At 55.1% G+C, this 15314-nt stretch overlaps 1 protein-coding gene across 2 annotated transcripts in view; it reads left to right on the top strand.

Moving 5' to 3' along the window:
* Positions 1–3840: 3840 nt before the first annotated feature.
* Positions 3841–15314, top strand: part of PLOD1 (procollagen-lysine,2-oxoglutarate 5-dioxygenase 1) — a 28589-nt gene continuing 17115 nt past the window's right edge. The window contains exons 1-5 of one of the 2 annotated variants that reach the window (XM_030324824.1): positions 3841–3976; positions 11392–11483; positions 12587–12720; positions 13103–13266; positions 14307–14419. In XM_030324824.1, the coding sequence (XP_030180684.1) occupies positions 3901–3976; positions 11392–11483; positions 12587–12720; positions 13103–13266; positions 14307–14419 (579 nt within the window). In that variant the 5' untranslated portion in view covers positions 3841–3900. The remainder of the gene's footprint in view (positions 3977–11391; positions 11484–12586; positions 12721–13102; positions 13267–14306; positions 14420–15314) is intronic. The other variant, XM_030324823.1, reaches the window with a different exon arrangement.

Consider the following 15314-nt stretch of genomic DNA (forward strand, 5'->3'; position numbering starts at 1 on the left):
AGTCAATGCAGGCAAGGTATGCAAGGCGCATGACACATCGTGAGTGTTCAATAAATGTAAAGCCACATAATTATTTTGGCTATTACAAACAACTATGTAATAGACATCCATCTTGGCCTACTTACATGAATGTTTCAGGGGGAGCGATTCCTGGAAGCAGATTCCTGGGTCAAAGGGGAGCCTCATTATTTGTGCTCGTAACTCCCTTGCCACTCTCAACACTCCCCCCACCGCCAATCACCCACCCTCCCCACTTCCCACCCCTACAGGGGAATCACAGCCCTGGGTAAGCAACAGAGCTATAACAAAGCCAGGAGTCAAGAGAGGACCCTGACATCAGGCTCTCTGGGCTTCAAATCTCTTGGCCTTACCCCTTGCTAGCAAGTCACCTAACTTCCCTGGGCTTCTCCCTCCATAAAATGGGGATTATAAAATAGAGTAGGACTGGGGGTCCTGGGTGGCTCGGTCGGTAAAGCATTCGACTCTTGATTTTGGCTCAGGTCATGATCTCAAAGTTCCTGAGGTTGAGTCCTGCATCGGGCTCTATACTGACAGCACAGAGCCTGCTTGGGATTCTCTCTCTCCCTCTCTCTGCCCGTCTCCCTCCTGTTGTCTCTCTCTCAAAATAAAGAAATAAACATTAAAAAAAATAAAACACAGTAGGGCTGCTCTGAGACTTAAGAGACACAAGCATGTGAAACATTTCACATACTTCCTGGCTTAAAATAACCATTCAGTATTTATTTTTGCCAGGAAACAAGAAACAAACATACATGATCCAAAATTCTAAATGTGCTATAAGGTGATGGGTGAAGTCTTTCTCTCTCGGGGCCCCAATTCATCCGTTCCTCTCCCTAGACTCAACTACTGCTGTTTTCCATTCACAGAAATTGGAGCATGTAATATACACTTGTATCTCTCTATTTTCACTTAAGGGAACAGCTTGGAAATCCTGTTAATAATTATAATAATAATTATTATTATTGTTTAAGTAGGCTTTACACCCAGCACAGAGCCCACCTCGGGGCTTGAACTCACAACCCTAAGATAAGACCTGAGCTGAGATCAAGAGTCAGATGCTTAGCCGACTGAGGCACCCAGGTACCCCACCGTCATTATTGTTATTAAGGGGGCTAAGTGCCAGTGGGACTAGATGATGAGTATAAAGGCAGAGGGGGGCTGAGGGCCGGCTGGCAGCCATCCAACTCCAGCTCAGGTCATGATCTCACCGTTTGTGAGTTCAAGCCCCACATCAGGCTTGGCGCTTGACAGCGTGGAACCTGCTTGGGATTCTCTGTCTGCCCCTCCCCCCCCAGCCCCTCCCCTGCTCACGCGTGCGCGTTCTCTCTCTCAAAATAAGAAAATAAACTTAAAAGAAGAAGAAGAAGAAGACGATGACAATGGAGATGAGAAGAGCAGCCCCTACCCCTTGGCACCAGAGAACCGCCCTCCAGGCCAGGTGTCCTTTCTGCACCTTCCCAGGAAAGCCGAATCCTGTGCCTTTAAATGTCCACAACACGTGCAGCACGTACCAGCAGTAACATCTGGGCAGCAGCCACCACTGGTTAAGGAGACAGGCTCTACTTTTGGATGAAGTTTGGACCAGGTTCAAGTTCTAGCAATTTGGCAAAGGGAGCAGGAAATAGATACGGAAGGAATGGAGGGCAGGCTGCACCGGGGTGAATCCTTTCTCCAGAGGAGGCCAGCAGCCTCCCAGATTGATTCCCTCTCCTGATTTACAATGACTCTGGGCCCGTGGACCAGGGGAACCCCGCTGCCCAAGGACTTTTTCTGTCCAAAGTACGTGACCGTTGTGACCATTGAGGTTCTCCTTGGGTCCCGGCAAATGGAGAGTTAGAACTAGGTTCTAAAGCCACCTCCCTTACTGTGGTCCCACACCAGCTGGGTGATGTCGAGCAGGGTCCCTTCACTTCTCTGGGCCTCAGTCTCCTTATTTCACAAATAGGATACTGCCTAACTCACAAGGCTGTTGTGAACACAGAATGAGAAAGAACTTTGAAAATTGAACCAGGCAACATACATTCATTCTCCATCCCTCTGCCCATCCCTCCATTTCCTTCTTGAAAGATCTGGAATTTCAGTCTGTATTCTCCTGAATTCAAAAACATCCGGTGGATTCTGGCACCAAATCCTGTCTCCAGCTGCAGAAACTCCCCGCCTGCCAGGGGTCCCAGCTGGGAGATAGAAAACCTGGATCGCACCCACACCTCTTCCCTTTACTTGCCTTGTGACCTTGAGCTGGCTACTGGGTCCCTCTGTGCTCCCTCCTACCATCTGTACAGTGAGTAAATCTCTGTACGATGAGATGAGCTCCAAGGTGCCCAGGGATTGTACCCATTTTCTAACAATAACATGTGTTGGTTTTGTTTGGATTGTACAAATAGGATATATTAATTGCATGAAAAATTATAAGGGGCGCCTGGGTGGCTCGGTTGGTTAAGCGTCCGACTTCGGCTCAGGTCATGATCTCACGGTCCGTGGGTTCGAGCCCCGCGTCGGGCTCTGTGCTGAAAGCTCAGAGCCTGGAGCCTGTTTCGGATTCTGTGTCTCCCTCTCTCTGTGACCCTCCCCCGTTCATGCTCTGTCTCTCTCTGTCTCAAAAATAAATAAACATTAAAAAAAATTATAAAAGCAATGAAAAATATAAATAAGAAAATAAAAGTAGGGATGCCTGGGTGGCTCAGTTGGTTAAGCATCCGCGTCCGACTTGTGATCTCAGCTTAGATCTTGATCTCAGGGTTGTGAGTTCAAGCCCTGTGTTGGGCTCCGTGCTGAGCGTGGAACCTGCTTATAAATAAATAAATAAATAAATAAATAAATAAATCTACCAGGAAATAATATATGTAATATATAATATATAACTATACATATATACAATCCCACACCTGGATATAATCACTGCAAACATTTGCCTGTCATTTGCTTCTGGCATTGTCTCTATTGTATTCAGAGAGTGTATTTTTACTGAGTGGGGTCATATTGTATGCCCGCTGACATTGATACAGTATTTCCCTTGCTGAAGCAGTCTTAGGGTATTGATTTCTCTTTTCCCCAGGACCTATGCATGGCCTACTCTGTTCATTAACATCCAAGACATGCCTCTTCCAGCCACCCTTTGCCCCTCCAGGGTTTGGAGGGGGGCCTGCCGCACCCAGAGCTGCACCCAACCACCCACGCCTCTGGAGCTTACTCTGCGGGAAAGAGGCTCCCGATCTGTCTGAGGGCTTCTTCCTAGGAAGAGAGGATGCCTTTCTTTCCCCAGACTTGGATGCCCCTGGCTGACATCTGTGCCAGGAGCCCTTGGAGGTCCTAAACTAACTCCCACTAAACTAACTAAACTAACTCCCTTCCTTCCTTCCTTCCTTCCTTCCTTCCTTCCTTCCTTCCTTCCTTCCTTCCTTCCTTTTCTTTCATTCACTCACTTAACACGGCGACTTCAGAGCAAGACCTTTCTTGGTTTAGAGGTTCTGTTTGCCGCCCAGGGACTTAAAGGCGGATTAAGTGATTTCCTTTTTTGGTGAATGGTGATGCACTTTCTGCATTTCCAGCAGCCGGGGGTGGGGTCTCTCCAGGGGTGCGGAGGGCCCTGACCGCCCCGAACACCCCCGTATCCCTGCGGTAGAGAAGCCCCGGAGAAGAACGGGAGGCGGGCGAGCGGGCGGAAGGACCCGGGAGCCGCCCCAGCTCCGCGAGGCCCCAGTTCGGGCGAGTCTGCGGGAAAAGCCTTCCGCCCGGGCGGGCGGTGGGGAGGGAGGAGAGGGCGGTGCGACACCGCCCCCGGGGCGGGCCCCGTGCGTGGCAGCCGGACCGCGGGCCCCGTCGCGAAGTTTCCAGCCTGCGAGCGCGGCGGGAACGGCCGGACGTCCCCAGACCCTGGCCATGCGGCCGCTGCTGCTCCTGGCCCCGCTGGGCTGGCTGCTCCTGGCCGAAGCGAAGGGCGACGCCAAGCCGGAGGGTGAGAGCGCGGGCCGGGCCCGGGGCCGAGAGGCTGGTCTGGGCTGCACGGGAGGCCTGGGCTTCCGAGGGGATCCGGGTTCCGGCCGTTTGGCCACTGACTCGCTGGTGACTCGGACAAATCACTTCCTCTGTTGGCGCTGCGGTTCCCACGTCCGTGCAGCCGGGAGGGGAGGGACAGCCGAGATCCATCCAAATCGTAATAGCTCTCATAACAGTAATACCAATGGCTACTGTTTAGGGAGCACTTATTATGGGCCAGCTATCGGTTAAGCGGGATCTGGACCCGCGGAAGCGAGCTCTTCTATTACCCCCTTTTCCAGCGGGGCACACTATGTGAGGTTCTGGAGTCGGCTCACTTGCCCAAGATCACACAGCTTGGGGGCCTTGGAACCAGGATTGACACCCAGGGGTGCCTGGTTTCCGAGCCGGGCTCAGAGACAGTAGGCATCACAGCCACTGGGGTGGGGAGAGGAGGGGGTGGCTCACATAGCAGAGCCATTTACGCTGTCATATCAGTCCTCTGTGGTCTGCGGGGCGCCTGCTGGGTGGGTCTTAACTCTCTCCAGGTTGCACCTGGGGAAACTGAGGCTCAGACAGGTGCAGTGACTACCCAGGATTGTCCAGTCTTGGAGTGGTTGGTTCTAGACCCACTGGACTCCGTGTCTAGGGTTCCCTCTACATCCCCAGGGCGGATTTCAGAGTGTGCCCCATCGTTCTGAGTAGGTGCTAGTGTCTTCCCCACCGCTCCTTGGGTCACCTCCAGGGCTGCCTGCTGAACATCGGCGAGCCCGGAGGAGAGCATAGCCTGTGGGCAATCCCAACAAAGCAGAGCTGGACTGGCCACCCCGACCATGGTACCCTGTTTTGTCTGCCCTCCTTCCTGAGAACCCGGGAGCCAGAGGAGGCAGGATGGTGGTATAGAAGACCCTCACCAGGGGAGGGGATGGGAACCACCGTTTCTTAGTACCTCCTTTGTGCCAGGTTGTGCCCAAGGCCACTCATCTCCTAGCGGTAAAGCCCGTGGTGACTAATCTCCACGAAGCTTGGTGTTCTAGCCTGCAAAGTGGGGGCAGTGGTACCTGAGTCCTAGTGCTCTGACCAGGATTCCAGGAGATGAGGCCTCCTGGTGAGGGTTCAGCTCAACACCTGGCCTACACCGGCATTATCTTTCTTGGACCCAGCACCGCCTGCTTTCCTGGAGTATCCCAGCAGGGTAGTAAAACAGGTCAAAAAATCCAGTGATGCAGGTGCTGAGCACAGGGCTGGGCTGACAGTGTGTGCCAAAGGCCTGTGGCCTGGGTCCACTCGCTGGCCAGGAGCTAGGCGCCCTATAATAGCCTTTGTTTCCTGGGCCTCTCTTTCCCCTGCTTCTGCTGATGTGGGCTCCCTCCGCCTCAGACCACTGAAGGAGAAAAAACTCCTGCTCCCACAATGAAGTCCACAGAGGTGAGTCAGGGACCAAATCGATGACAAGGCTTCAGGCGCGCTGGCCCCGGCAGGTGACCGGAGGGGACAGAGGAGACAGAAGGGAGTCCCATTAAAGGTGCAGGATTGAGTGTGTGACTGAGATGATCCAGGTAGAGCACCTTGTAGATCTTAAGTAAATAGTATATTGATGGACAAGCGGTAACAGGTTGCCAGACACGGAACTAACGTCAAGCCCCTCTCAGGTTGAAGCCCTTCTCTTCCCTTACTCTATCCAGATCCTTTTAATAAGTAAGGAATCATTAGCCCATTTTGCAGATAGGAAGACTGAGGGCCCAAAAGGTTAAACACCTGGTCTCGGGTCGTGGTAGGTGCTTGGAGGTGGAGTCATTGACTGGGACTCAGACCCGCTGCTCATCTCGCCGACCCCTGTCTGGACGGGGTGGGGGTGGGGTGCTGTCTGGAGGAGCCTGCTCAACTTTCCCAGGCCCAGCTGAGGTGGGACCCTCAGCCTGCTGGCTAGGACAGAGTGGGAGGGTAGTTGGTCCTGCAGACCCACTGATTGGTGTCGGGAGTGAGGGATGCTCCAGCACCCCCCAGAGAGGCCAGCTCCTCCCTTCCCCTGGTTGGGCTGGGGTGCCCGGTCGGTGCCAGGTGGCTGGGATGGGGCAGCTGCCGAGGAATGTTCCAGTGGGCAGGTTCAGGAATGGCGCTCTTCGCAGCTTGTACCCACACGCACGTGGATTTGGCACATGGAGAGAAAGATGGGGTTTCCACTTTAGGGAGTTCCCAATTTTAGCGGTGGGTGGGCCCAGAACTGCTCACCTCAGTAGGTACCCAATGTTATGCGGGGAGATACAGCCCTCTGCTCCCAGAATGCCTTATGCTTGAGAAGGGAGACATTGCCCTATGCTGGGGGAGCCCCCAGACCAATGTGGGAGACAGAAAGAGACGGTCAACAAAGCGACATTCAAACGAACAAATTCCCATAGACCTGGTCCTTTCTCCCTTTTGTAGAGACTTCTAGCTGATCACTGCTCTCTCCCTGGGCTCCCGCCTGTCCCTGCAGGCCTCGGTTTGGCCATGGAGAGGGAAGGCCCACCTGGAGCCTGACAGCTGCCAAGTTCCAAGGCTCTGGGAAGTCAACAGGGCGTGGGCGGGGGTCCCGGGTCATGCTGTTCCAGGCAGGGAGTGGAAAGGTCCCAGGAGTCAGGCGGGCCCAGCTGGATGTGTGTGGGGGGAGGGAGTGTCCGAGGAGGACTGAAGGGGCAGAAAGGAGTAGGGCTTCAGACCCAGGAGAGGCACACCAGGCTCCTGGGCACTGGGAATGTACATCTCCTGCCATTCTGCCGCCCCGTTTATGGCTTCCGTTCAAGCCTGGGGGGAGCACGGAGGATGGGGAGGAGCTTCATTCCCACCTCCCCAGAGAGCAGACTGGGTGCGTCATGACCGTGCCTGGAGAGCCATCTTGCGTCCCCAGCCTTCTCTTTGGACCCCAAAGAGGGATCTGTATTCCCCCAGGCCGCCGGGCTCAGCCTGTCCCCATCATTCTTGCTCTCAGCAAGGTGGCTTTTCTGCATCCCTGACCCCCGGGGCAGCACCTGGCCACACACATGCCCTTCTCTCGGGACGTTCCCTATGACATGTGGCACCCGCAGCCAGGTACTATGCTAAGCACTTCACGGACATTAGCTCATTCAGTGCTCACGAAAGTCTCTGGAGGAAAGTACTACTATTGTTGTTATGACCCCATTTTACAGATAAAAGGCACAGAGAAGCTAAGTTACTCGCCAGCAGTCTGTCTGCCTCTCTGCTCTGCTGCCTTTTGCTCACCTCTGATCCTGGATCACAGCCTGTCTGTCGGGGAAAACCAGTGCCGCACTTTGGGCAGCAGGTCTGGAGGGCCAAGAGCCCTGGGTGGCAGGCCTCGTGCGGACCCTGGCTTTGGCCCCCGGTGGGCCGGCCGGACCGGCCAGAAAGCAGGGGGGCAGGGCCCTGGTGCTCCATACCGAATCCTCCACGTTGACACCCTGTGGCATGCCCTGCGCTCTGGCTGCCTGCTGGGTGACTGGAGCCGAATGTCCACGTTGGGGATGCCTGAGAGAGGGCGGCTGGAAATGCTGGCTTCGGTCTGCAGCCTTCCAGGATGTCGGACAGAGAAATGGGGAGGTTAAGAACACAGGCATTTGGAATTCCAGCTCATTCCCTTCTCCCGGCAAGATTCTGTGACGTGCGGCAGGTCATTTGGACTCTCTGTGCCTCAGTTTCCTGCCTATAGAAGGGAGGGGTAGAACTATCACCTGCCACATGGGATGTCGATAGTTAAATGTGATGACTGTAACACACTTTGTGTGGCATGTGGCTTCTAGCAAGGGCTCAACCGGTGGTAGTGCTTACTAGAGTCACCTGCCCACCGTGCTCCCTAAGGCCAGACAGTATACACCAGACGTCCTGAGTCACGCTCAGTCCCAGCCCCAGGGAGGGGGAGGGAGGCCAAGGAAATAAAGACAGGAGCCTGGCCTGGCAAAAGGGACAAGGAACATGTTTGTACTGGTGCATCACCTGCTGGGCAGAGGAAAGAGGGCTTCCTGGAGGACTGGGGCCTCTTCAGAGGAAGGAGGAGTGAATGGTACAGGCAAGGCAAGGGAATGGGGCAAAGGTTGGGTTCACTGAGGCAGCTTGCGTGGGGGTGGGGGGTATTGAGAGGTAATGGCAGGGTCCCTTGGGGGAGGGGTCTGCCTGGAGTTCTCTTGCTGTGGCCCATCCCCGCACCCCTGCATCGGAGCCCCGATCAGGACCGGGGGATGGGTCGGATCAGAAATTTCCCAATGGGCTAACATCAGAAATCACCTGGGAAGGGTAGAAAAAATCCAGACTCCTGGGCCCATCTCAGACCTCTGGTCCTGGAATTCAGAGGCTCCCTGTGATGCTGATATGTAGGCAGGTTGACCCTCTGGACCAGGTGATCTTCTGGAGTCCTCGGCTACTAGATTTGTTAAGGCCCCCATGGGGCACCTGGGATCATCCTGGAAATCAGAGAAGAGACAGGCTGGGTGGGTGGGGATGGTCCAGCATAGCCTGGGACCTTCTCCTCGACCTCAGCTAGGGTTTTTTCAGACAGATGGAGAGACAGACAGCTGGTCACTGCCCCAAGCCAGGGCAGTGCGTGCAGAGGTTAAGAGAGGGGACTCTGGGTCCAGACTTCCGTGACCACATTCTGGTGCTACCACTTCCTGGATCCCTTGGGCAAGTTACTCACCATCTCTGAGCTGTAGGTTTCTAACTGTAGAGTGGGGAGTTCGGAGAGTAAAGTGCTTAGAACCGAGTCCTGCGTACCAAAGGTATTTGGTAAAGGCTAGCCATCGGGTACCCGTTCTTTTGCTAAAGGGGACTCAGGAAAGGAGCCTCGAGATGCCTACGCCCTCAAGCCCCTCCCACCGCAGCCTGTCTTCAGGAGCCCTGATCCACCAACTTACACAGACACACACACACACACACACACACACACACACACACACATGCTGGCTTTGTCCATCTGTGAAATGTGACACTCCCTGTCCCAGCGTTCCCTGCCAAGGACAGGAGGGCCTCAGAGCCAGCCACTCTCTTCTCCTCACTCGGTGGGGGGGGAGGTGCGGGGACACTTAACCATCCTGGCAAGAACTGGGGGAGCCTCTCCTCAAGTGTGAGCGGCACCCCTCTTTCCTGGCCCCCAAGGTCAGGTGGTGAGGCCTCCCCTTTCCATACCTACCTAGTGGATCTACCCCTTCCTCCCCAGGGCCCTGGGCCCACTTCCAGTGGATTCCTGCCACAATCTTCTGAGCTGCCCCTGCTCTGGGGCCAGCAGCCTGCCCAGCTCAGCCAGCTCTGCCAAGCGGGATGCTTCTGTTCTTTCGGCCCAGGCTTCTCTTGTTTTTAGGGGGGTGGGGGTGTATGGGAAGGCCTTACTTGCCTGTGTTGGCCTGGCCACTTGGTGGGTCAGTTCACCCAGGAAAGCATTATGTCCTGGACCCCACGAAATGGTAATAAGTGCTACAAAGTGGTGGTGGTGGGCGGGGGGGTGTCCTACCTCTAAAGGCAGGAGAGAGGTCAGGACAAATCTCAGAAGGCTTCATAGAGGTGGTGGCAGGGAAGGGGTGTCACTGTCACTGGCCCTGGGACCTGGAGGAAGATTAGCGAAAGGGGACAGAGAGAGGGAGCTGGGGCAGGAGGGGAGGAGCTCAGCAAGGTGAGACCTCTGGCTGGGGGAGATCTCGTCCACTCAATGGAGGGAAGGGGTACATCACTGGGCCGATCAGGGAGGGCCTTGAATGCCAAAGCAGGGTGTTTGCCTCTCACCGATCAGCACCAGTCATAGCTCTTAGTAAAACCCAACAAGGGTTTTACAGGCCCGATCTCACTGAATTAGTCTGGCATTCCCTGAAGTGGGTAACAGTAGCCTCCTCTTACCCGCGGCCTCGGTTACTCACGGTCAACCAGGGGCCGGAAGCAGATGATCCTCCAGCCTAACTATGTCACAGTGCTGTGTCATTCAGCTCACTCTGTTTCGTCGGGTAGGCATTTAGATGTCACATCATCGCAAGGAGGGTGAGCACAGTGCAGTAAGATATTTTGAGAGAGAGGCCACATCCACATGATGCTTATTACAGTATGTTGTTATAATCGTTCCATTTTATTATTCACTATTGTTCATTCCTTACTGTACCTCATTTATAATCACATTTTATCGTAGATACATACACGTAGGAAAAAACATCGCGTATATAGGGTCTGGTACTATCTGTGGAGCGGTCCTATCCACTGGGAGTCTTGGAATGCATTTCCCATGGATAAAGGGTTGACCACTGTACTGTTTGTCGTTTGTTTGTTTTTTGTGTTGTTTTGTTTTTTAAGTCATCTCTCTGCCCTGCGTGGGGCTCGAACTCATAACTTCAAGATCAAGCGTTGCATGCTCTACTGACTGAGCCAGCCAGGTGCCCCCTTCGTACTGTGATCTGGAAGGGGCTTCCCCAGGGCGCCCAGAGATGCCCCCTGCGGAGCTGTTTTCAGCAGGTTTTTTTTTTGTTTTTTGTTTTTTGTTTTTTTTTAATGAATCATGATTTCCTTAAGTCGGTGATTAACTCTGATTGCAATCAGAATCAATTGGGTAGCCTTTTTTTTTAATGTTTATTTATTTTTGAGAGAGAGAGCAGAAGCTGGGGAGGGGCAGAGAGAGAGAGGGAGACACAGAATCCAAAGCAGGCTCCAGGCTCCGAGCGGTCAGCACGCATTCCGACGCGGGGCTGGAACTCGTGGACCGCGAGATGGTGACCTGAGCCTAAGTCAGATGCTTATCCGACGGAGCCACCCAGGCGCAGGTTCTATTGCAGAGGTGAAGCCACACGACAGAGCCTGAGAGAAGTCTCTTATTAAGGTAGTACAGCTATTCTGGCCAAAGCTGAGGATTTCAAGTCCGTTTCCACTCAGGGTCAACTCAGAGGTTCTCACATGTTGGCAGAGAGGCTCAGCAGGAAAGGCTGTTGGGATGGATTAGCAGTGTGCGCCCTGGGTGCAGGCAGGTGGCCATCCCTGGGCTCATGTCCAGCATCAGCTAGAGAGGTCCCCCTGGTGCTTGGCATTCAGGACGAACCCTTCCCTCCGCCCCCGTGTTGGGGCCACAGCCCCCTAAATCCAGAGAAACCCAGCCCCACCATGCAAGGTGCAGACGCTTCTGTTCTGGACGCCTCCTGTCGTGCCATTCAGTTCCCAGGGGGACAGAACCCTGGAGGAGATTCCAGGAGACCCAGGTTCTGTCCCCGCTCTATCATTAACCAGCTGAGTGACCTTCGGTACATCTTTCCTACCCGGGCCCTGGGCCCTTGTCTGTAATGGGTGGGCGTGAGGGCACATCCTGCGGGGATTTGACACATGTAGGAACAATGACCTGCTCCTGCCTGTCACCTCTCCTCACCCTCCATTCCCACTCACCACGCCGTCCTCTGTCCACAGACAACCTCTTAGTCCTCACGGTGGCCACGAGGGAGACTGAGGGGTTCCGACGCTTCAAGCGTTCAGGCCAGTTCTTCAACTACAAGATCCAGGTAAGAGGCTCCCGGTGGGGGGAAGGGGCCAGGACAACCGCGGGGTAGTGGGTGAGTCCAGGAGCTGGGTTTTTGTCCTTCCCAAACTGATTGGGGCCACAGGGAAAGCTTCTGGAAGCCCAAAAGAGGAGGATGACTTAGGAAAAGCAAGAAGGGGAGAATGTAAGCAAAGTCTGGGAGGTGCCAGAGTTGGGAATGTGGGGAAAGTGAGACAGGAGGGCTATGGGGCGATGCTAACGCTAGGGGAGTAGGGCTGGTTTAGAAGGCAGGGCCTGGGAACCAGCATTTTACCAATTCCCTCCTCCCCCCTCCCCTGCCAAGGGATTTTGAGACGGCTGTAGTCTGGAGATCTTACCTGTATAAACTCTGCTCTAAAGAAACAGAGGCTGAGCTGTCCTCTGGTGTCCTCTGTGTGCAGGATGGGGGCTAAGCCCTACAGGGAGACATTCCAGTATTTAGCTGAGTGTGCTGAGTGCCTCCTTCTGTCAGGCACAGTGGTAGGCACTGGGGCTGGAATGATGACAGGGCAGACCAGGGCATTGCCTACACAGCTTGCAATCCAGTGGCATTAAGCCAGAAAGAAAGTGGATTAGCTCACATGAATGCAGGTTGAAGCAGAGGGTTGCTTCAGGCATAGCTGGATCTAGGGGTTCGAGCTGCATGGTTAGGGCTTTATCTTTCTATCTCTAGGTTCTCTTGGCCTTCATTTGCAGGCATGCTCTCTCTACATGGTGGCAGGATGACCACCAGTCACAGACCCACATGCCTCAGCTTCTCAACCTCGACAGAACTAGACAGCCTTTCCGTAGTTGGGACAGAATAGTCCTGGGGAAGAGTCTGACAGGCCATGCTTAGGTCACATGCCCAAACCCATGGCTGGGGGAAGGATGGGACACTGACTGGCCAAGTGTGGTCACATCACCCCCACCTCCACCCCCAGAGCCCTGTCAGCCTCACACACGGTATAGAATAGTTTCCCCACAGGTGAGGGAGGAGGTGCTGGACAGACAGGCAAAGATGTTCACTGTTCAGGCAGAGGTAGAATTTTGGCTGACAGGATAGTTCTGTACCAAAAGCCCACATTAAAGGGCCTTTCTCTGTAGGCGCTGGGCCTGGGGGAAGACTGGAATGGAGAGAAGGGGGCGTCATCAGGTGGAGGGCTGAAGGTTCGGCTGCTGAAGAAGGCTCTGGAGAAGCACGCAGACAAGGAGAACCTGGTCATTCTCTTCACAGACAGGTAGGTGGCTGGGGGTTTCCTGGGTGGGGCCCAGAGAGAATATTCTAGAATATTCTAGCCCTTGCGGGATATCGGGGGTGAGGGAGGACTCGCTCTAGCTAAGGTTGCCTACCGTTTGAGGGGGCCTATGAGCCCAGAAAAGACCATTCCCAGGGGTGGTGAGATGGGCAGGGGCCCTGCCCAGGTGGGGTGAGCCATGCTTCGAGTGTGAGGTGGGGACCTTCTCTGCCCAGGGTAGGGTGGCAACGCCACAGGCTGGGCCGGAGACAGCAGGGCAGAGCCGTTTCCCCTGGCGTGGCCCAGGGGTGGTGTGGGAGAAGGTGGCCTCATGAGCCCCTGCTCACCTCTGCCTCGCCCCCACTTTCCTCGGCTCTGGCTACAGCTATGACGTGGTGTTTGCGTCGGGGCCTCGAGAGCTCCTGAAGAAGTTCCGGCAGGCCAGGAGCCAGGTGGTCTTCTCGGCCGAGGAGCTTATCTACCCTGACCGCAGGCTGGAGGCCAAGTACCCGGCAGTGTCCGATGGCAAGAGGTTCCTGGGCTCTGGAGGTGAGGAGTCTGGGCGCGGAGGCAGCGGTGGGGCTGGGCGGGTTCCAGAGGGGTCCATCCGCTGCCGTCGGGACATATTGCCCCCTGCAGTCCTCCCCATCTTGTGAACAGCCACCCATCTGCACAGATCAAAACCAGAGCCACCCCCAAATATCCTCCCTCGGTCCCCCCCCCCCCGCCCTCGCCTCTCAGTCAGCGGGCTGGTGATGCCACTCCCACTTTGAAAGATCTCGACTCTGCCCTCGTGTCCACCCCCCACTGCTGCCGCCTCACTTGGCTCCCGGCCATTTGCAGTAGCCTCCTGCCTGCTCTGCCGGCCTCAGCCCTCACCCCTTCCAGTCCGCTCTCCACCCAGTAGCCAGGCGCAAAGCCACACGCATCACTCAATGCCTTGTTATTGCATGGAGAGTAAAATCCATATTTTATTCCGGATTCTTCTGTCCAGCCACGGAAGGGGGTTCGTCTCCGGCAGCCACTTCTCCCCATTGGCTGAGAGAGTTAGCACAGTCTAGATGGCCCAAGGCTGGGGGTGTTCCCTGGGGTGGAGCCCTCCCTGGCTGGCCCCTTCTCCCTTTTCTCTCCATTCCAGTCTGCACTGTGGCCAAGGAGCTGTGTGGGTTTTTCCCTCTAAGCCCCCATGCACTGTGTGACCTTGGCCCAGCCTCTGCCCTTCTCTGGGCCAAGTTTCCCAGATAACTGTAGAAAAGGGGCTCCAAGCCTATGTCCTACCAGCTCTGCTCTCCAGGGACTCCTGGTCTGATGCATTTATTTACCACCTACGTGGTGCCCAGCACCTGATTTGGTTCAGGTTAGTGGATACCATTGATCTTTCTCTGTGAGCTCAGGGGGAACTTGTCACCAAGTGGCATGAACTAGCAGGTTGCTTTCAGCCTACAGACATTACCTCCCTTCAATCCAGGAGGACCTCTAAGAGGAGGTAAAGGAGTGGGAGATGAATGAAAGCAGAGTCTGGGAAGAGGCTTCTGGTTTAGAGGCCGGAAGCTAAGCGTCTGTCTCTGTGTGTCCCCCACCAACCGCAGGCTTCATCGGTTATGCCCCCAGCCTCAGCAAACTGGTGGCCGAGTGGGATGGCCAGGACGGTGACAGTGACCAGCTCTTTTACACCAAGATCTTCTTGGACCCAGAGAAGAGGGTAAGGGGCGGCGGGTGGGGCTGAGGAACAGGGGCAGGGCGGGGGGGATCTTGACGCTGGATCTTGATGCTATAGTGGGAGCAGTACCCCCTGACTCCGTGGGTTGGGCCCCCACTTAGTCATTCGCAGATTCACTCAGGTGTTCAGCGGCTATTTATTGAGCGCCTGTTGTATGTGAGACGCTGTCAGGTGCAGGGCAGGAATGCGGCTGCAAAGAAGACAGTGGGGGGCCTTCACCCTCACGGACACTCAAGTCAGTGAGACAGGAGTTCATAGCCTCCTTTTTGGGGGTGATGGTACTGAAAGGAACCGACAGGCTGAGCTGCCCCTGCCCCACCCTGCCTGGGGGGGGGGCAGGTTTCTGGGCTGAAGAGGTCTTGGCCAGACCTGTGCCATGACCTCCAAGCCTGCCTTAAGGGAGGCAGGGGTCATCGAAGGGACTGAAGGTGGCAGGTCTGGACCAGTGTCGCCCCAAACTAGCCAGTGTCCTCCGGACAGGCAGGAAACTCAGAGAGTCCTTGGGTGGAGGGGGTCAGGATTCCTGGATTCTTGCCCGCTTGTCCCCATAACCTCCATCCATGCGGTGCTGTGCGACCTAGGGTAAGTCACTTCCCCTCTCTCGGCCTCAGTTTTTATTATCCACGAACTAATGAAATGAAACAGCTGGACTTGTGCGGTAGAAACATGAACTTGATCTTTTTAACTCAGTCTTTCCTCCTCCTTCCCCTTTGCCTCGGGTGACATCATTTGCAGAAGCCCAGGGTCCAAAACATAAAAGTGGACTCTGTGGGAGTCCCCTTCCCTCTCTATGGGATGAGGGCTGAGCCTAGCATGCCACTTGCCTTTGTTGGCCTGGCCTAGGGCTCCATGAGACACAGCTGGATCTTGAAGAGGC

The sequence above is a fragment of the Lynx canadensis genome, chromosome C1 (genome assembly GCF_007474595.2).
Source record: "Lynx canadensis isolate LIC74 chromosome C1, mLynCan4.pri.v2, whole genome shotgun sequence".
Lineage (NCBI taxonomy): Eukaryota > Metazoa > Chordata > Mammalia > Carnivora > Felidae > Lynx > Lynx canadensis.